Source organism: Saimiri boliviensis, chromosome 6 (genome assembly GCF_048565385.1).
Source record: "Saimiri boliviensis isolate mSaiBol1 chromosome 6, mSaiBol1.pri, whole genome shotgun sequence".
Taxonomy (NCBI): Eukaryota; Metazoa; Chordata; class Mammalia; order Primates; family Cebidae; genus Saimiri; species Saimiri boliviensis.
The window spans coordinates 121907587-121927137 of NC_133454.1; the positions used below are offsets into that span (position 1 = coordinate 121907587).

The following is a 19551-nucleotide window of genomic DNA, read 5'->3' on the forward strand; positions in this document are numbered from 1 at the left end:
CAAAGAGGGAAAGAGAGAGCGAGAAAGAAAGAGAAGAAAGAAAGAAGGAAAGAAAGAAAGAGAGGAAGGAAGGAAGGGAGGGAGGGAGAGAAGAGAGGGAGGGAAGGGCATGTGCCTGAAGAAATGTATCAACTGACATGTTAAAAATTACATTTCCTGGCCGGGGACTGTAGTTCATGCCTGTAATCTCAGCACTTCGGGAGACCAAGACGGGCAGATCACGAGATCAGGAGTTCAAGACCAGCCAGACCAACATGGTGAAACCCCGTCTTTACTAAAAATACAAAATTAGCTGGGTGTGGTGGTACACACCTGTAATCCCAGCTACTCAGGTTACTGAGGCAGGAGAATCACTTGAACCTGGAAGGCGGAGGTTTCAACAAGCTGAGATCATGCCACTGCACTCCAGCCTGGGCAACAAGAGCAAAACTCTGCCTAAAAAATATAAATAAATAAATAATAAAAAAATTACATTTCTTGGCCAGGCATGCTGGCTCCCACCTGTAATGCCAGCACTTTGGGAGGCCAAAGTGGGCAGATCACTTGAGGTCAGACGTTCTAGACCAGCCTGGCCAACATGGTGAAACCCTGTCTGTTCTTAAAAAAAAAAAAAAAAAAAAAAAAAGATACAAAAAATAGCCGGGTGTGGTGGCAGTCGCCAGTAATCCCAACTATTGAGGCTGAGGCACGAGAATCACTTGAACCTGGGCAGTGGAGGTTGCAGTGAACTGAGATCACATCACTGTACTCCAGACTGGGCGACAGAGTGAAACACTGTCTCAAAAAACAAACAAACAAACAAAATTCTCCTTTTTTAGATAAATAAAGAGGAAAGAGAAAGGGAAGGGGGAGCAAGGGATGTAAGAAAGAGGGAGAAATAAGAGAGGAAGGAGAGAAAACGCGCAGGTTCTCAGTCATGTGGAGGCAGCAGCCATGCGCTGACTCTGAAAACTGGAAAAAAAAAAAAAAAAAAAAATAGTGACAGCAAGCTGCTGCCTGTGATCACCCCTCCCAGGGATTTTCACAACGCCCGGGAAGGGAACAGAGAAAACCGGAGGCTGACACAAGAATAGATGCTTGATAAATGTTTATTGGATGAATGAGCGAAGGATAATCACCTGAGCCCCGTAGTTGCCAAAGCCCCTCTAGTCCCAAACCTAAGCCCACCCTCTGTCCCCTGGCAGGTAAAGAAATGCACCAAGCAGAGCTTCTGCGCAGCCCTGGCCCGGCGCGGCCGCAGCTGTCACCGCGCAGGCTCCGCAAGCCGCCTCGTGGAAGGTATTCCTTCAACTGCAGGTGCTTGTTTCCCTTGGCACAGCGAGATGTCATTTCCCATTTTTAGAACAATGCTCCAAAGAACGGTCACAAAAACAACCTTAAGGGGGTGATTTTCTTCTTGGCCACTGCTACAGCCCTGCGAGGGGGAGGGGAAAAACCAGAGATTTTAATTCAAAACACTGTTTGCATCTCACTGTAAAATCCGAAGACGGTTCGTTAACTTTGCACAAACTGAAAGAAGGTCCCGCACTCCCTGCTCGGGCATCTAAACACATGCTGGCCTGTGGAAGGGATCGATTTAAACGGTCCTGCTGTTGGGTGTCTTTCGGTCGTGCCATGCCTCCCTCTGTGTGGTCTCTACGCGGCAGGCGTGGAAAGGACGCTTGCAGAAAGCCTGTGTCTGTCCTTTTGCTGCCCCCCATACAAACCTGAGACCAGAAGAGGACAGTGTGTTCCCGAACATTCAAACAACAGAGGAAGGTAGGAACCACGAAAACACCTGCCGCCTCTAGCCTCAGCCGTTAAGACATCCTTTCATTATCACGGCCCAGCTGACTTTCTCTCTTCCCTTTCCTCTTTCTCCTTCATGAACCTGAGCATGAATTGGCTTTGACACTTCATAGCCCTTCACCTTCCCTCCCCGGCTCCCAGAGCCTGCCTATGCCTCTGTCCCAGCCCAGTGCTCCTCCCTGAGTCACACCCAACTCATCCCCGTTGTCCTCTCAGGGGCCTCCTGGCTTGGCCTCTCTCACCTCCCACGTGGGCCTGCATGCCCTGGCTTCATCTTATACCTCCTGTGCTCAAGAAAACTCAGCAGCTCCTTTTTCCGACTGAAACAAATCTAGCTTTTGGGCAGGGCACAATGGCTCACACCTGTAGTCCCAGCAGTGTGGGAGGCCAAGGCAGGCAGATGACCTAAGGTCAGGAGTTCAAGAGTAGGCTAGCCAACATGGTGAAACCCTGCCTCTACCAAAAAAAATACAAAAATTAGCCGGGCATGGTGGCACATGTCTGTAATCCCAGCTACCCACGGGGCTGAGGAGGGAGAATCACTTGAACCCAGGAGGCAAAGTTTGCACAGTGATGCACGATTCCGCCACTGCACTCCATCCTGGGCAACAGAGCAAGACTCTGTCTCAAAAAAAAAAAAAAAATCCAGCTTTCTTAATGGGATCTCACCTGGAACCAGGCCTCCTTTTCTGCTTTATCTTCCATTAGTCCCTACACAAGTCTCAAGCACCAGCCAAAATCACCTGCTCACCCTTCCCAAACTTCAGCTTGGCTCCCAGGAGCTACCTCCCACCCTCCCCCTAATTGAGAATGACCTTCCTGGTCCTGTCTCTTCATCCTATCCATTTTTGAAGACTCACCCAAATCATACCCTCCTAATCTGACCACCCTAGTTCAAAATGCCCCCCTTTCCTTGCTGAAGTGCTGAAATTCTGACCTGTTTATTCACTATACATTACACTTTGGGAAGAAACCACTCACTATCAACTTCGTTTTTCCAAATGTGTGTTGAATTATTTAGAGGGGAAAGGTGTTAAGCCTCTTTTTTTTTTTTTTTTTTTTTTTTTGTTTTGTTTTGTTTTGTTTTGTTTTGAGACGGAGTTTCACTCTTGTTACCCAGGCTAGAGTGCAATGACGCGATCTCGGCTCACCGCAACCTCCACCTCCTGGGTTCAGGCAATTCTCCTGCCTCAGCCTCCTGACTGGCTGGGACTACAGGCACATGCCACCATGTCCAGCTAATTTTTGTATTTTTAGTAGAGACAGGTTTCACCATGTTGACCAGGATGGTCTCGATCTCTTGACCTCATGATCCACCCTCCTCGGCCTTCCAAAGTGCTGGGATTATAGGAGTGAGCCACGACGCCCAGCCTCTTAAAGAGGCTCAGCAGGAAACAGGCACCAAGAAAGTGAAAGCTTTATTTATGTATTTATCTTTTTAAGAGATGGGGTCTTACTATGTTGCTCAGGCTGGTCTTGAGCTCCTATACTCAAGCAATCCTCCTGTCTCAGCCTCCCAAAGTGCTGGGATTACAGGCTGGCTGCACCCAGCCAGCTTTGACGGTTCTATGCTACCCTTTATTGCACACGTGCTATGAACCAGTCGCTGAGCTGGGCACTTCTTACGTATGAGTGCACTTAACTCTCACTGTGAGACTGGAGGGAACTACCACTGTCACTTTTCACAGACCAGGAAACAAAGGCTCTGAGAAGTTAAATAATTACCCAAGAGCCTCATTGTTTAAAAGGATCAGAGCTGGAGCTCAAGCCTGGCTCACAATATTGACAGCTCTAGCCCATCCCCTTTCATTCTCAGAGAATTCACAGCACAGAACAGTTAGGACGAACAGGGTGGGGAGGAAGCTGCAGGCTCTTTTCCTGATTGGAACAAATTCATGGAAAGGGTTCATAAAGGGGCTGGGTTTCCCAGTCCATGTTTTTGTTTGGAAGAAGGTAGGGGAACGTGGGGCTTACACAATGAAGTTCTCTTTAAAGAATGGTGTGGACAACAGCTGATGCCCTGGGGGAGTAGCAGGCACCGCAGAGAGCTTTGATGCTGCACCAAGACTCACGCTCCAGATCCCAAGCCAAGTGGCAACCGCGCAGAATACGGTGTTCAAGTCCTGACTCCGACACTTACCAGCTGTGATACTCAGACAAGCTATTTCCCTCTCTAAGCCTCAGTTTCCTCCTCTGCAACAAGAAAATGATACCTTTTTGACAAGTGGTTTAGATGGATTAAGGCAAATTAATCTCTATAAAGCAGCTGGGTGTATATTGGGTGCTCCGTAAATTATTATTGTTATTACTTCTCTTGGACATGAAAATCTGCATTTCTCTTCATTTTTAAAAAATAGAAGTGCAAACATACATTCATCAGAGTACATAAAGTACACTCATCTTAAATAGAAACCTTGACAATTATTTGCATATATAGGCATTTCTATAGCCACCACCCCGGACCACATAGGGAATATTTCCATCACTGCAAAACGTTCCCTCATGCATCCTCCCAATCCATATCCCCACCTGGCAGAACCATGATTTGACTCATCATAGATCAACTTTGCCTCTTTTTGAACTTTACTTTTGCTTTTTTTTTTTTTTTTTCTTAAAGATAGGGTTTCACCATGATGGCCAGGCTGGTCTTGAACTTCTGACCTCAGGTGATCCACCCACCTCGGCCTCCCAAAGTGCTAGGATTACAGGTGTGAGCCACCGCACCCAGCTGAACTTTATATTAATGGAATCAGAGCCTGTAATCTTTTCACCATCGCCTAGTAATTTTTTTTTTTTTTTTAGATGGAGTCTCACTCTGCCACCAGGCTGGAGTTCAGTGGCATGATTTCGGCTCACTGCGATCTCCACCTCCCAGGTTCAAGTGATTCTCCTACCTCAGCCTCCCAAGTAGCCGGGACTACAGGTGTGTGCCACCACACCAGGCTAATTTTTGTATTTTTAGTGGAGACGGGGTTTCACCATGTTGGCTAGGATGGTCTCGATCTCCTGACCTCGTGATCCGCCTGCTTCCGCCTCCCAAAGGGCTGGGATTACAGGCATGAGCCACTGTGCCCGGCCTGCATAGTACCAGACATAGTCATATTCTTATATGAATAGCCCAGCAATTTATTTCTCCAGTGTTCTGTCGATGGGAATTTGAGGTGTTTCAGGTTTGGAGAAACTCCTTTGAAAATTCTTGTACATACATTATTGTCAGCATAGGCACTCAAATCCCTTAGGGTTTTTTGTTTGTTTGTTTGTTTGTTGCTTTGTTTTGTTTGTTTTGAGACAGAGTCTTGCTCTGTCACCCAGGCTGGAGTGCAATGGCTCGATCTCGGCTCATGGCAACATCTGCCTCCCAGGTTCAAGTGATTCTCCTGCCTCCACTTTCCAAGTAGCTGAGATTACAGGAGCTTGCCACCATACCCAGCTAATATTTTTTGTATTTGAGTAGAGACAGGGTTTTGCCATATTGGTCAGGCTGGTCTTGAACACCTGACCTCAGGTTATCCACCTGCCTCAGCCTCTCACAGTGCTGGAATTACAGGTGTGAACCACCACACCCAGCCCAAATCCCTTAGGTTTATATACCTAGGAATAGAATTACTGGGCTGTAGAGTATGCATACCTATAGCTTTAATAGAATCTACCAGACAATGTTCCCAGTGGCTGTACCCCTTCCACACTCCGCACTGCAATACACAACAGTTCTAGTTGTTCCAAATTCCATATTCTCAGCCACACTTTGTATTGTCAGTCTTTTCATTGTAGACATTATGGTGGGTGTGTCATAGTATCTTTCTGTGGGAGTGTTGTGTGTGTGTGTGTTGCTCTTTTTTATTTATTTATTTATTTTGCACTCTATCACCGAGACCAGAGTGCAGTGGCATGATCATAGCTCACTGCAGCCTCAAAGTCCTCGGCTTAAGTGATCCTCCCACCTTGGCCTCCCAAATAACTTGGATTACAGGCTTGTGCCACCAGGTTCAACTAATCTCCCAGGGAATTTGCATTTTCTGATGAATAATGATGTTGAGCACCTTTTCACAGTGTATTTGGCCATCTGGATAGCCTCTTTTGTTAGTGCCTGGTCAAGTCTTTTTCTCCTTTTTATTTTTTTCTGAGACAGAGTCTCATTCTGTCACCCAGCCTGGAGTGCAATGGTGCAATCTCAGCTCACTGCAACCTCTGCCTCCCAAGTTCAAGTGATTCTCCTGCCTCAGCCTCCTGAGTAGCTGGGATTGCAGGCACCCACCAGCAAACCTGGCTAATGTTTGTATTTTTTGTAGAGACAGGGTTTCACCATGTTTGTCAGGCTGGTCTCGAACTCCTGACCTCAGGTGATCCACCCACCTGGGCCTCCCAAAGTGCTGGGATTACACACATAAGCCACCACACCGGGCCTCTTTTTCTCATTTTTTTTTGAGGGGGTCATTTTTATTTTTCTTATTGATCTGCAGTACTGCAAATATTCTGGAAACCAATATCTTATCAGATATATGTATTGCAGATATATATATCTTCTCCAAGTCCGAGGCTTGCCTTTTCATTTTTTTAATGGTGCCCTTGGATGAAGAGAGGATTTAATTTTGATAAAGTCCAATTCATCGATTTTTCTTTTATGGTTAGTGCTGTTTGCATTCTGTTTTAGAAATGTTTGCCCATCCCCAAGGCCATGGAGACATTCTCTGTTCTCTGCTCATTTATTTAGTCTTGCTTTATGTGGCATCTTCCTCTGGAGTGGAGACAACTGATTTGCTGTGATTCCAGTGAGGAGCAAAGGTCTCACAGAGAAACTAATCATGACCAGCTCACATGCTAATGCTCATATGATAATGACTTCCTGGGCCTTTGGACTATGCAGCCTGCCATCCTGAGGCTGCTGTGTGGCATCAACAGGCACCACTGCTGACCTGGCTGCATTGCTGAAATCCCATAGGAGGGGTGCTTAAGAGAGGCAGCATCTTCCAAACTGAACCAGGAAGGAGAGGGGAGGACACCTGTCCTTCCCAATTTCCTCGGTTTCCACATCTGTAAAGTGAGTGCTGGTTTGTACTCTAAGGTCAGCAGCTTAAACTCAACCAGCCCAGCTGTGATCACTTTGCAAACCCATCCTTCCCTATCTTGGCAAATTTTCCCAATCTCCTTCATCAACCCGTTTCCTGCTCATTTTGTTTCTCCCTAAATGTTCCTTTTCATTTTTATTTGTTTAACCATTGATTATTTGTAGGGCATTTGTGCGTTTGTCTTTCTTTTTGGTTTATTTGGGATTTTTTCGTGTGTATTTTTTGGTGGTTTGTTTGTTTTGTTTTGTTTTGAGACAGAGTCCCACTCTGGCGCCAAGGCTAGAGGGCAGTGGCGCGATCTCAGCTCACTGCAACCTCCGTCTCCCCTGACTCAAGCAATTCTCCTGCCTCAGCCTCCGGAATAGCTGGGACTACAGGCAAGCACCATCACACCCAACTAATTTTTGTATTTTTAGTAGAGACAAGGTTTTGCCATGTTAGTCAGGCTGGTCTCAAACTCCTGACGTCAAGTGATCCACCCACCTCGGCTTCCCAAAATGCTAGGATTACAGGCGTGAGCCACTGTGCTCAACTGCATTTGTCTTTTAAGTCTCTCCTCTCTTCTGTCTTTCCTTCCCTAAAACAGGGCTTCTCCACCTTGGCCCTATTCACATTTTGGACTGGACAGCTCCTCGCCCCAGGGCCGTCCTGCGTGTGGCCTGACGCACAGCTACTGCGATTTCTCTCCTCCTTCCCTCCTATCCACTCACTGCCGATCAAGAGGCCCAAGGGAAAAGTGAGGGGGTGGCCCGGAGGTAGAATCAGGGCTTTCTCCAGCTCACAGGGGCCTTAGATATGATCTAGTGCAACCCCCTCATTTTATGATGAGGAAACGATGCTGAGAGAGGGAGGGAGAGGATGTGTCAGAGCCGAAAATGTGGGGGAAGAAGTGCCAGGCCAAACAGGAAGTCCAAATTCCAGGGCCTGAGGCAGAGTTTCCAGTCCCACCAAGGAACCTGGGATTGCTTCCCACAGCTCCTTCCTCCCTCCCTCCCACGAGCCCCATTCCAGAAACAACCCGTGGCTGGCCAGAGGGAACGGCAGACACAGATCCCACAAGCCCCCAGCAGTGCACACCAGGGTCCATTCCTGGGAGCCCATTTCTGAGCCTTTAGTAGACAGAGATGGCCACCAATTGCAGTGGGGATATTTCATGATGACGCATGTCATAATCACATCTTAGTTTAACCCTATAATCATGAGGGAAGCGAGGCTCATGCTACCTGGTCACACCTGACCCAAAGGAGAAGTCAGGGAGCAACGGAGACCTGCAGAGAGCCAGAGGGAGCCCGGCAGTGTCTGTCCCAGCCCCGTCTCCACAAAGGCAGATCCCCAGGACAATCAAGGGCCCTCAGCCAAAATCTCCCAAGTGCTTAGTACGTACCAGACACTATCTCTAAACACTTTATAAAATTATAGGGTGGCCGGGTGCAGTGGCTCATGCCTATAATCCCAGCACTTTGGGAGGCCAAGGCAGGTGACTCTTTTGAGCTCAGAAGTTCAAGACCAGCCTAGGCAACATAGAGATAACCTGTCTCTATAATTTTTTTTTTTTTTTTTTTGAGACAGAGTTTCACTCTGCTGCCCAGGCTGGAGTGCAGTGTTGTGATCTCAGCTCACTGCAACCTCTTCTGCCTCCCAAGTTCAAGCAATTCTCCTGCCTCAGCCTCCTGAGTAGCTGGGATTACAAGTGTGTGCCACCACACCCAGCTAATTTTTCTATTTTTAGTAGAGACAAGGTTTCATCATGTTGGCCAGGCAGATCTCAAACTCCTGACCTCAAGTGATCCATCCATCTCGGCCTCCCAAAGTGCTGGGATTACAGGTGTGAGCTGCCACATCTGGCCTCTACAAAAATTTTAAACATTAGCCTAGCTTGGTACTGTGTGCAACTGTGGTCCCAGCTACTCAAGAGGCTGAGGCCGGAGGATCACTTGAGTCCAGAAGGTCGAAGTTACAGTGACCTGTGATGGAGCCACTGCCCTCCAGCCTAAGTGACAAGAGTCAGAACCTGTCTCAAAAATAAATATTTTCTTTTATATTTTATTCTATTTTATTTTTATTTGAAACGGAAGCTCACTCTGCTACCCAGTCTGGAGGACAATGGTGCTATCTCGGCTCACTGCAACCTCCACCTCCCGAGTTCAAGCAATTCTCCTGCCTCAGCCTCCTGAGTAACTGGGATTACAGGCGTACACCACCACACCCAGCTAATTTTTGTATTTTCAGTAGAGGCAGGGTTTCACCATGTTGGCCAGGCTGGTCTCAAACTCCTGACTTCAAGTGATCCACCCACCTCGGCCTCCCAAACTGTTGGGATTACAGGCATCAGCCACTGAGCCCAGCCTCAAAAATAAATAAATGCATAAATAGATCAATCATCCAGGATCTCAGTTCTCCCTCACCTCGCCCTCTGAAAGAGCTACGGTCATCCTCCCCTGTTAGAGATGCTGATATGAAGCCAGCAGGCCCTTCCTTGGTCAGGCAGCAGGGGGGTCTCCCCAGCATCTTTGGTGGGGTCACAAGTCAGTGCAAATCACCCTACTCCCTGACAACATCAAGCTCACCCTCAACATCTCCATCAGGCATGCATGGAGCCCTCATCATACAGAAAGATTTATACACCAGGACCTTATACAGAGCACTGGGTGGTGCTCAAGATTATATCCGAGGGACAGAATGCGTGCTTTTAACAGTTCCACTGTACTTATTTCAGTGTCTGTCAGCAAAATGCTGGGTTTCATTTACACCAGTGACATAAAGGTTTCTTTTTAATTAAATGATTAAGGTTTTCAAAATAAATCTCTTTAGGGCCGGGTGCGGTAGCTCAAACCTGTAACCATATCACTTTGTGGGAGGCTGAAGCAGGCAAATTGCTTGAACCCAGGAGTTCAAGACCACCTTGGGCAACATGGCAAAACCGTATCTCTATGAAAAATACAAAAATTAACCAGGCATGGTAGTGTGTGCCTGTAGTCCCAGCTACTTAGGAGTCCGAGATAGGATCACCTGAGACTGGGAAGTTGAGGCTGTGGTGAGCTGTGATTGTGCCACTGCACTCCAGTCTGGGAGACAGAGTGAGACCCTATTTCAAAAATAAATAAATAAATCTATTTAAAGAAAAATATTTGGCCAGGTGCAGTGGCTCACACCTGTAAACCTGGCACTTTGGGAGGCTGAAGCAGGCAGATCACCTGATGTTAGGAGTTTGAGACCAGCCTGGCCAACATGGTGAAACCACATCTCTACTAAAAATACAGAATTAATCAGGTGTGGTGGCATACACCTGTAGTTCCAGCTACTTGGGAGGCCGAGACAGGAGAATAGCTTGACCTGGGAGGCAGAGGCTGCAGCAAGCAGAGATAGTGCCATGGCACTCCAGCCTGGGTGAGACAGAGTGAGACTCCATTTCAAAAAGAAAAGGAAAATATTAAACAAATAGTAGTGAACATGGCATGGGGGTGAGGATGCACCTGGGTGACCTAAGCCCGGGAGACCTGGCTCAGGCCTTGCGTATCTTGAAGACAGCTGACCCTGCTCGGGCCTCTTGGGGCTGTGCAGCCCCTCGCCCACCCTCCCAGCTGCCACGCCCAGAGCATCTTCCTTGATAGAATCCCACAGACTTGAAGGTCATCATCAAATGCCCCTTAACCTCTCTCGGCCATTTATGCATGTGGGTTTCTCAACCTGGGTTCACTCTGCTTCTGGTGATGAAAGGGGAACCCAGAAAGGTTCATAAATTACTGAAATCTACAAATAGAAGGCCAAGTATGAAGACAGCAAGGAATGAGGAAACCCCACCCTATTCCTTGGACTCAGCCCTGGGCCTCCTGCCCCTGGCCAGCCTTACAAAGCACCAGCTGTAGAAATGTCAGCCTGGGTCCTCAGCTGAGGGTCCTCTCAGGCAGGGTCTGTGAGTGGGACCTGCCAGGCAGCACTCTCAAGAGGCCAACACCGTCCCCCTCCTGTCGGGGGTGTGGTGGCACAGAGTGGCCTCTTGGCTCCAGATGTGGGTCCTACAGAGAGTTCTGGGGTTCTATGGCCCCCTCCACCCACCCAGCCTCATGAGAACCCTGGTGATAACACAAAAGACTATTCTTCTCTGGCAGATAGGGGAAATTTAAAGATAATATTCATAAGTGAGACAGGGGGATTTGTTCTATGTGCTGGGACTCAAACCAGCCACCAAACCCCACTGTGGGAGGAGCTCCTCAGAGGCTGGAATCAAATGCGACTGGCCCTTCAAGTGCCTGACCTCTGCCTGAGCAGGGTGCATGCCCAGCCAAGGAAGTCTGCGCCCCATCATTCAAGGCGCTGTTCTCCCTTAGAAGAGGATCTCGAAAGCAGAAGGAAATTAGAAACAACTGCACAACGAATGCCAGATTCTGCTTTCTCTGCTCTGGCTGCCAGGAGATTAGGCAGGGCTGGCTGACAGCGTGACTCGCCTGGCAGCTGCTCTGCCTCCAGGATGTCCTTGCCGTGGGGAAGCGTGGGTCCCAGTGGACTTGCTAGCTCTCTACTTCTTTCCACAGTGCTGGTTTTCTTTCTCCTGCTAGATGCTGATTCCTTGAGGGCAGAGTCACCTCTGACGCCCCTTTCCCATGGGGCACAGCCCGCATGCGCCATGGACACTCTGGGTGTGTCGGTTGGTTGCCTAATTTCCTCTGGGCAGATGTGATGGGACAAGGGCGGTGACCCTGTGCCAGACACTTTCCTAAACAGGTATAAGCTCACCAAATTCTGGAGCCTTCCCATGAAGGAGAAGCAGTCTTTAATCTCATTTTGGAGATGATGAAGGGAAGTCCAGGCTGCCTAGCCAAGGGGCAGGACGGATCTGATGGAAGCAGCTTTGCTGGGACCAGATGACTCTGCTCCTCGCCCGTTACCAACACCACCTCCTCCAACAACACGGGAGACGTGCACGGAGCCCTCCTTCGGTCACAGTCCTACCCCATGTGCTAGATGAATAAAGAGGTGGCCTAAAAGGGCACATGGCTCCTTCTGAACTCTCCCCTGGGAGATGGCAATGACAGGGACATGACGGACCTTCCAAGAAGGAGACACACAGAGCTAGTGTCAATCAAAGCAACCAGGCTTCTGAGTATTCTCACTAAGAACGTTTGCTTTAGAATGCACTATTTTTTTTTCTGTTGGGGCTACTATTCATTTTAACGTAACATGTTATTTTGTTTGTTTGTTTGTTTGTTTGTTTGTTTGTTTTTTGAGACAGAGTTTCACCCTTCTTGCCCAGGCTGGAGTGCAATGGCGCAATCTCGGCTCACTGCAACCTCCGCCTCCCAGGTTCAAGCGATTCTCCTGCCTCAGCCTCCCGAGTAGCTGGGGTTATAGGTACATGCCACCATACCCAGCTAATTTTGTGTTTTTAGTAGAAGACGGGGTTTCTCCATGTTGGTAAGGCTGGTCTCGAACTCCCAACCTCAGGTGATCCACCCAGCTCGGCCTCCCAAAGTGCTGGAATTACAGGCGTGAGCCACTGCACCTGGCCCATGATGTTATGTTTTATGCCTCCTACGTTAAGTGCACACAAGCTTTAAATGTTGTGGAATACTGAGCTCATATATCTTGTCAAACTTCTGTTTGCTTTTTTCTGCATCCATAGCTACGATCTGAATAAACAGAGGAGAAAGGTTTGGCTCCCAACCGTACTCTCTGGGCCCCATGCCATCATTCCCAAAACAAAGGAGGAAAGATGCCAGAAGTGAGCGACCAGGGGTAATGGTGAAAAAAAACAATATCCCGGCCGGGCACAGTGGTTCAGGCCCGTAATCCCAGCACTTTGGGAGGCTGAATGGGGAGGATCACTTGATCACAGAAGGTCAAAACTATAGTGAGCCATGATTGCACCCCTGCACTCCAGCCTGGGCGACAGAGTAAGACCCCATTTCAAAAAACAAACAGACTGGGTGCAGTGGCTTATGCCTGTAATTCCAGCACTTTGCGATGACGAGGGAGGCAGATCACCTTAGGTTGGGAGTTCCAGAACAACCTGGCCAACATAGTAAAACCCTGTTTCTACTAAAAATACAAAGTTAGCTGGCCGTAGGGGCATGCACTTGTAGTCCCAGCTACTCAGGAGGCTGAGGCAGGAGAATCGCTTCAACCCAGGAGGCAGAGGTTGCAGTGAGCTGAGATGGGGCCGCTGCACTCCAGCTTGGGCAACAGAGCAAGACTCCATCTCAAAACAAACAAATAAACCAAAACAAAAATATCATCCTATTCTGGGTGGTACTGAGCAGGGGCCGGCTCCCCAGGGAGGGATGGAGAAGGGGCAGGAAGGCATTTAATTAATTTCCTATAAGGAGCCAGTACATTTTATAACTATGGCAGGGAAGGGAGGAGAAGAGCTGCCAACCCACCCCCTTGCAGATGAGGTCGCAGGCTTGGAGGACGCCAGTGAAGCCCAGCTTGTAAGTGCTTGAGCAGGACCTGAACCTGGAACCTGAAACTCAAGTCCTCTCTCCCCAGCTCAGGGCTCTCCCCCTCCACCTGGCTGCCCACCTGACTCTGCAGGATCTGGTGGCTCTGTGCTGTTTGTTAAGTGACCTGTGCTCTCTGGATTGCATCCCATAATAGCCACACCCATGACTATATACTAGGCAGTTCCATTCAGCCAAACAAAATCCAAGGAGTGGGCTTTGTCCTGGGACTTCCCAGGGTACAACCACACCAATGTGATCTGGGGTTTTCTAAAGAGTCTATTGCGTCAGATCAATAAAACAAAGATGCAGGAAAGGTGAAGGTCATGAATTCAATCTCTGAATGAGCCTACTGCCACACAAAGGAAAGTGAGGGGAATCTTTGTCCTGGCTGGGCATCTTCATGTTTTACCATCCATCCTCCTGCCCTCCTGTCTCCAAAGGCACCAGAGTCTTCTCAGAAAAGCCTTTCTGCTTGTTCCAGTGACAACCACCACCTCCTGTGCACTCTATGCCACCTCCACACCTCCTTGAGGATGTGGGGATCAATTATCCCATCTTTTTTTTTTTTTTTTTTTTTTTTTTGAGACAGTGTTTCACTCTTGTTGTCCAGCAGGAGTACAATGGCACAATCTTGGCTCACCACAATCTCTGCCTCCTGGCTTCAAGCAATTCTCCTGCCTCAGCCTCCCAAGTAGCTGGCATTACAGGCATGCGCCACCACACCAGGCTAATTTCGTATTTTTAGTAGAGACCAGGTTTCTCCATGTTATGCTGATCTCGAACTCCTGACCTGTTATGCTGATCTCGATCCACCTGCCTCGGCCTCCCAAAGGGTTAGGATTACAAGCGTGAGCCACGTTGCCCAGCCAATTATCCCATCTTCCTTCAAAATCTTTACCTCTTTCTCACCAGCTCCTTTTGCTCAGCCTGTAAACATCATGAGGTCTGCCCCAAACTGAAAAGATCTCCCTGTGTCTGCCTCCTGCACCCGGTGAGGGTGCCATCTCTCCTATTACCTTCCACACAGGCTTCCTGGTAGTCTCCCTTCATCTCCTAAACTTCTCCCGGTAATTCCTAAGCACCCCCAAAATATACAATCAAGCCCAGGCACTCTATGGAAACAGCGCTCTCAAGAGCCACACAGAGTGCACTACATGTCACATCTGGGGCTACTTCTCAGCGCCCATCCCACTTGACCTCCCTGCATGAATTAATGCAGCAGAAAAACTCTTCCTTATGAAACGTGTTTATGGCAAACGCGATTCCTTCCTTACTCAAAAGCCGTTTCGCTCCCCTTGGCTGGAAGAATCCTGTTCATTCAAGGACAGAAAAGAGATTATTTGATTTCAGCCAGACAGGCACAGCCCCTGGTCCACAGCAAACGTGTGTCCTTCTGCCCAGGGGGATCTAGGTGAAGATGAGTGGGGTCCTCCGGGACAATCCTTCCAAAATCACCACCCCGCATCCCACCAATAAAAGAGGCGTGAGGAGAACATCTGCTCCATGCTGCTGCCGTTTCCCGCCTCTGAACAGTTATGTGAGGATGTGATGCTCAAGGCTAGGAGAAGGCCAAGAGCACCTGGGTGACGCTGACACAGGGCTTTGCTGCTGAACACCCAGACTGTGAGAAAAATCAACAATCTAATCACCTGGACAGCTTTGCTGTTACCCCAGCGAAAAGCCTCCCCAGCCGACGCAGCCCTCCTCCCTTTGTTACTGCCTCCACCCTCTGTCCCTCCTTATCAAGTCTCCTTGACAGCCCCTCTGCCCACTCCTTGAATATCAGTGTTCTCCTGGCCCTCCGTGCCCCATGCACCTCTGAAGTTCATGCCCTCATCATGTACCTGTTTGTCAACTCAGTGAATACCTGTTGGCACCTTCCATGTTTCAATAGGTATGGCAGAGTTGACACGTTAGCTGGGGAGAGACACTATAAATAAGATGAACAATTTAAAAATTCCAAGTTGTGCTGGGCACGGTGGCTCACACTTGTAATCCCAGTACTTTGGGAGGCTGAGGTAGGCAGATCACCTGATGTCAGGAGTTTAAGACCAGCCTGGCCAACCTGGTGAAACCCTGTCTCTACCAAAAATATAAAAATCAGCCAGGTGTGGTGGTGAATGCCTGTAATCCCAGCTACTCGGGAGGCTCAGGCAGGAGAATCACTTGAACCCAGGAGGCAGAGGTTGCAGTGAGCCAAGATTGCACCATTGCTCTCCAGCCTGGGTGACAGAGCGAGACTCCATCTCAAAAAAAAAAGGGAAAAAAACAAAATTTCAGGTTGTGATCAGTGTGTGCTCTGAATGAAATGACTGGCTAAAGAGGATGCAGAGAGGGCCTGTGGAGCCCCTTAGGTCGTGGGCAGTGACGTGAGAGGGGACATTTAGGCTGAAGTTTGAAGGATGGGAGGAAGGAAAGACGTGGCGTGTGTGGGGACCAAAAAGAAGCCAATGAGGCTAGAGGGACGTGACTGATGAGGAGAGAGGACATTAGATGAAGCTGGGATCTGGCATAGAACCGTGGAAGCCACAGGAAGGTGGTTGTTACACTAAGTGTGGATGGAAGTCGTTGGATATGAGGATTAGCAATCAAATGTGTGTCCCTAAAAACCCTGGGGATGAAATTTGGAGCTGGGATGCAGATCACGGCCATCCAAGTGAAATGGCAGTGACTTGACCTGCAGTGGTGGTGGTACAGATGGAGGTGGCCACCTTTGTGATGTCTTTCCAATGGAGAACGGATGGCATTTGCTGACAAGGGGCTGTGAGGGCTGAGGAATAGGGAGGCATTGAGGACGACTGTCAAGTTTTTTGGGTTTTTTTGACAGCGTTTCACGCTTGTTGCCCAGGCTGGAATGCAATGGCACAATCTCAGCTTACAGCAACCTCTGCCTCCTGGATTCAAGCGATTCTCCTGCCTTAACCTCCCAAGTAGCTAGGATTACAGGCATGCACCACCATGCCCGGCTAATTTTATGTTTTCTCCAGGTTGGTCAGGCTGGTCTCGAACTCTTGACCTCAGGTGATCCACCCGCCTCAGCCTCCCAAAGTTCTGAGATTACAGGTGTGAGCTACTGCGCCCAGTGACACTCAAGTTTTCTAGCTTGAAGGTGGGTGGCTGCTACTATTTGTTGAGATGAAGAAGCGGGTTCAAGGGTTGGGGAGGCGAATTATTTTGGAGCTCCAATTTGAGTTCCATTTGGGAAGTGCTGAGCTTGAAATGCCTGAGAGACATCAAGTGAAGACGATAAGAGGAAGCTCAGTGTTCAAGGCTTGAGCCCAGGGAGCTGGGGATTGTCAACCTACAGATGGTATTGAGAGTTGTGGGAGTGGGTAAGGCTCACCACGCAGAGCCATCAGATCATTCGAGCTACAAGTCACGTTCATTTTTCACTTCTTGCTCTCCCTTGTCATGGTGTGAGGTTGTCACAGGCTATCAATTCTAACTGAAAGCGACACTATCTCCCTCCGTTCCCTGGCTGGGGCCCTTCCAGCCTTCACCTTGCCTCTCCTGGAGACTTTCCGTAACTACCTGGCCTTGGTCACTGCAGTCCACCTGCACCCTGCCATCTTGGGGGTCTGCCTCCTGCTCAGCTGTAGCAAAACTGAAACCAGAGAGGGAGGCAGGAGGCAACCTCAGAGAGGCAGCTGTGTAGCGCTGCCAGGTGGGAGCAGGGTCCCCCAGGCCTGAGCTGAAGAGGTGCCTGCAACTGAGAGAGAACCAGGTGCCCGGGTTATAACCACAGCAATCGGGGAGAGCAGGGGCTGACGCTGGTAGCACACTCTATTCTGCACCTACTCTGGTAGAATGGCTTTATTAGTTCAGCTTGCTGGCACCACCCCAGGCAGTTTCAAACCTAAAGGTACCACCTAACCCTGACATGCCAGGGGACACTCTGAGAAACAGATATTAGCAAACATAACAATGACTAACCTTTATTGAACTCTTCCAATGTGGTGGTTCGTCCCAGCTCCACTGCTATGTGACTGGGCTTGCTGAGCTCTCCTAGCCTCATCCATAATGTGGGACTCAGTGAGATAACTCATGATAAAGTATCTTACCTGATGCCCCACACAAAGAAAACGCTCAATACTGAAAGGTAGAATTGCTGTGACTATGATTATGATGAAAACAAAGGTCAACGTGGGTCTTTTCCCTGCGTGAAAATCTGCAGTGGAGGCTGGGTGCGGTGGCTCACGCCTGTAATCCCAGCACTTTGGGAGGCTGAGGCAGGCAGATTGCTTGGGCTCAAGAGTTTGAGACCAGCCTGGGCAGCATAGCAAGACCCTGTGTCTTGTACTATATTGTATTGTATTGTATTGTATTGTATTGTATTGTATTGTATTGTATTGTATTGTATTGTATTGTATTGTAATTTTTTTTTCAGATGGAGTTCTACTCTTATTGCCCAGACTGGAGTGCAGTGGCATAATCTCAGCTCACCACAACCTCTGCCTCCCAGTTTCAAGCAATTCTCCTATCTTAGCCTCCCAAGTAGCTGAGATTACAGGTGCCCGCCACCACGCCTGGCTAATTTTTTGGGGTTTGGTTTGGTTTGTATTTTAGTAGAGATGCAGTTTTATCACGTTGGTCAAGCTGGTCTCAAACTCCTGACCTCAGAAGATCCACCCTCCTTGACCTCCCAAAGTACTGGGATTATGGGTGTGAGCCACCCATGCCCGGCTTCTATTGAAAAATAAATAATTTAAAAAATTAAATTTGAAAATCTCCAGCAGCTCCCTGCGCCCAGACATAAGGCCTCACCATTAGCCAGCCCATACAAACTGCAGCTCCAGCTGTGCTCTGTCCCTCACCAGGACCTGAAAGCGCCCTGCACTGTCAGACCTCCAAGGCTTTGCTCTGGCCGCCTTCCTTGCCTGCAATACCCTCCTCGGCTTTCTCCACCAGGGAGGAGAAAGGAAGTCATCAGCAGAGCAGTCTGACAGCCACCACCAGCGCATGGGACTTTCAGACTGGGACACCTTTCTCGTGTTTGCATTCTGGGCACTTAGCATGGCACCAGACACTCCACAGATGCTGATGGCAGTAAATATTAAAAGCTCTTTACATTTTTAATGAGTAGAAAAGGTAGGTGGCAAGCTCAGTTCAAGATTCCAGGAGGAAGGTCGGGCATAGTGGCTCACGCCTGTAATCCCAGCACTTTGGGAGGATCACGAGGTCAGGAGATAGAGACCACCCTGGCTAACATGATGAAACCCCGTCTCTACCAAAAATACAAAAAAAAAAAAAAATTAGGCCGGGCGCGGTGGCTCAAGCCTGTAATCCCAGCACTTTGGGAGGCCGAGGCGGGTGGATCACGAGGTCAAGACATCGAGACCATCCTGGTCAACATGGTGAAACCCCGTCTCTACTAAAAATACTAAAAAAAAAAATTAGCTGGGCATGGTGGCGCGTGCCTGTAATCCCAGCTACTCAGGAGGCTGAGGCAGGAGAATTGCCTGAACCCAGGAGGCGGAGGTTGCGGTGAGCCGAGATCGCGCCATTGCACTCCAGCCTGGGCAACAAGAGCGAAACTCTGTCTCAAAAAAAAAAAAAAAAAAAAAAATTAGCCAGGCATGGTGGCACGCACCTGTAGTCCCAGCTACTCAGGAGGCTAAGGCAGGAGAATCACATGAACCTGGGAAGCAGAGGTTAGAGTGAGCCAAGATCACACCACTGCACTCCAGCCTGAGCAACAGAGTGAGACTCTGTCTCAACAAAGGAGTTTCAGCAAATTTTGCAAGAATAATATGCATACCCTCCACCCATCTGCAGCCCAAAACAAAGTCATATATGTCCTGGGAGCACTCCACCTCCAAACCCCACCCCTATCTATGAGCTACTCAGGAGGCTGAGGCCTTCTTTACCTCATTTCCGGAGGAATGGACACCATCACCTCAGCGGCACATCAGAAGGAATGTGTCTGCTTTACCCAACAATGCAGACTGATTTTTTTTTTAGATGGAGTCTTGCTCTATCACCAGGCTGGAGTGCAATGGCATGATCTCGGCTCACTGCAACCTCTGCTTCCCGGGTTCAAGTGATTTTCCTGCCTCAGCCTCCCGAGTAGCTGGGACTACAGATGTGCACCACCGCACTCACCCAATTTTTGTATTCTTTTTTTAGAAACAGAGTTTCGGGCTGGGCACGGTGGCTCGCGCCTGTAATCCTAGCACTTTGGGAGGCCGAGGTGGCTGGATCACCAGAGGTCAGGAGTTCAAGACCAGCCTGGCCATCATGGTGAAACCCCATCTTTA

At 48.9% G+C, this 19551-nt stretch overlaps 1 protein-coding gene across 2 annotated transcripts in view; it reads right to left on the minus strand.

Annotated features, from left to right (window-relative positions):
• Nucleotides 1–1072: 1072 nt before the first annotated feature.
• Nucleotides 1073–19551, minus strand: part of AHNAK (AHNAK nucleoprotein) — a 112543-nt gene continuing 94064 nt past the window's right edge. The window contains exons 6-7 of one of the 2 annotated variants that reach the window (XM_074401597.1): nt 3929–3981; nt 1073–1414 (exon numbers count right to left, since the gene is read on the minus strand). In XM_074401597.1, the coding sequence (XP_074257698.1) occupies nt 3962–3981 (20 nt within the window). In that variant the 3' untranslated portion in view covers nt 1073–1414; nt 3929–3961. The remainder of the gene's footprint in view (nt 1415–3928; nt 3982–19551) is intronic. The other variant, XM_039470553.2, reaches the window with a different exon arrangement.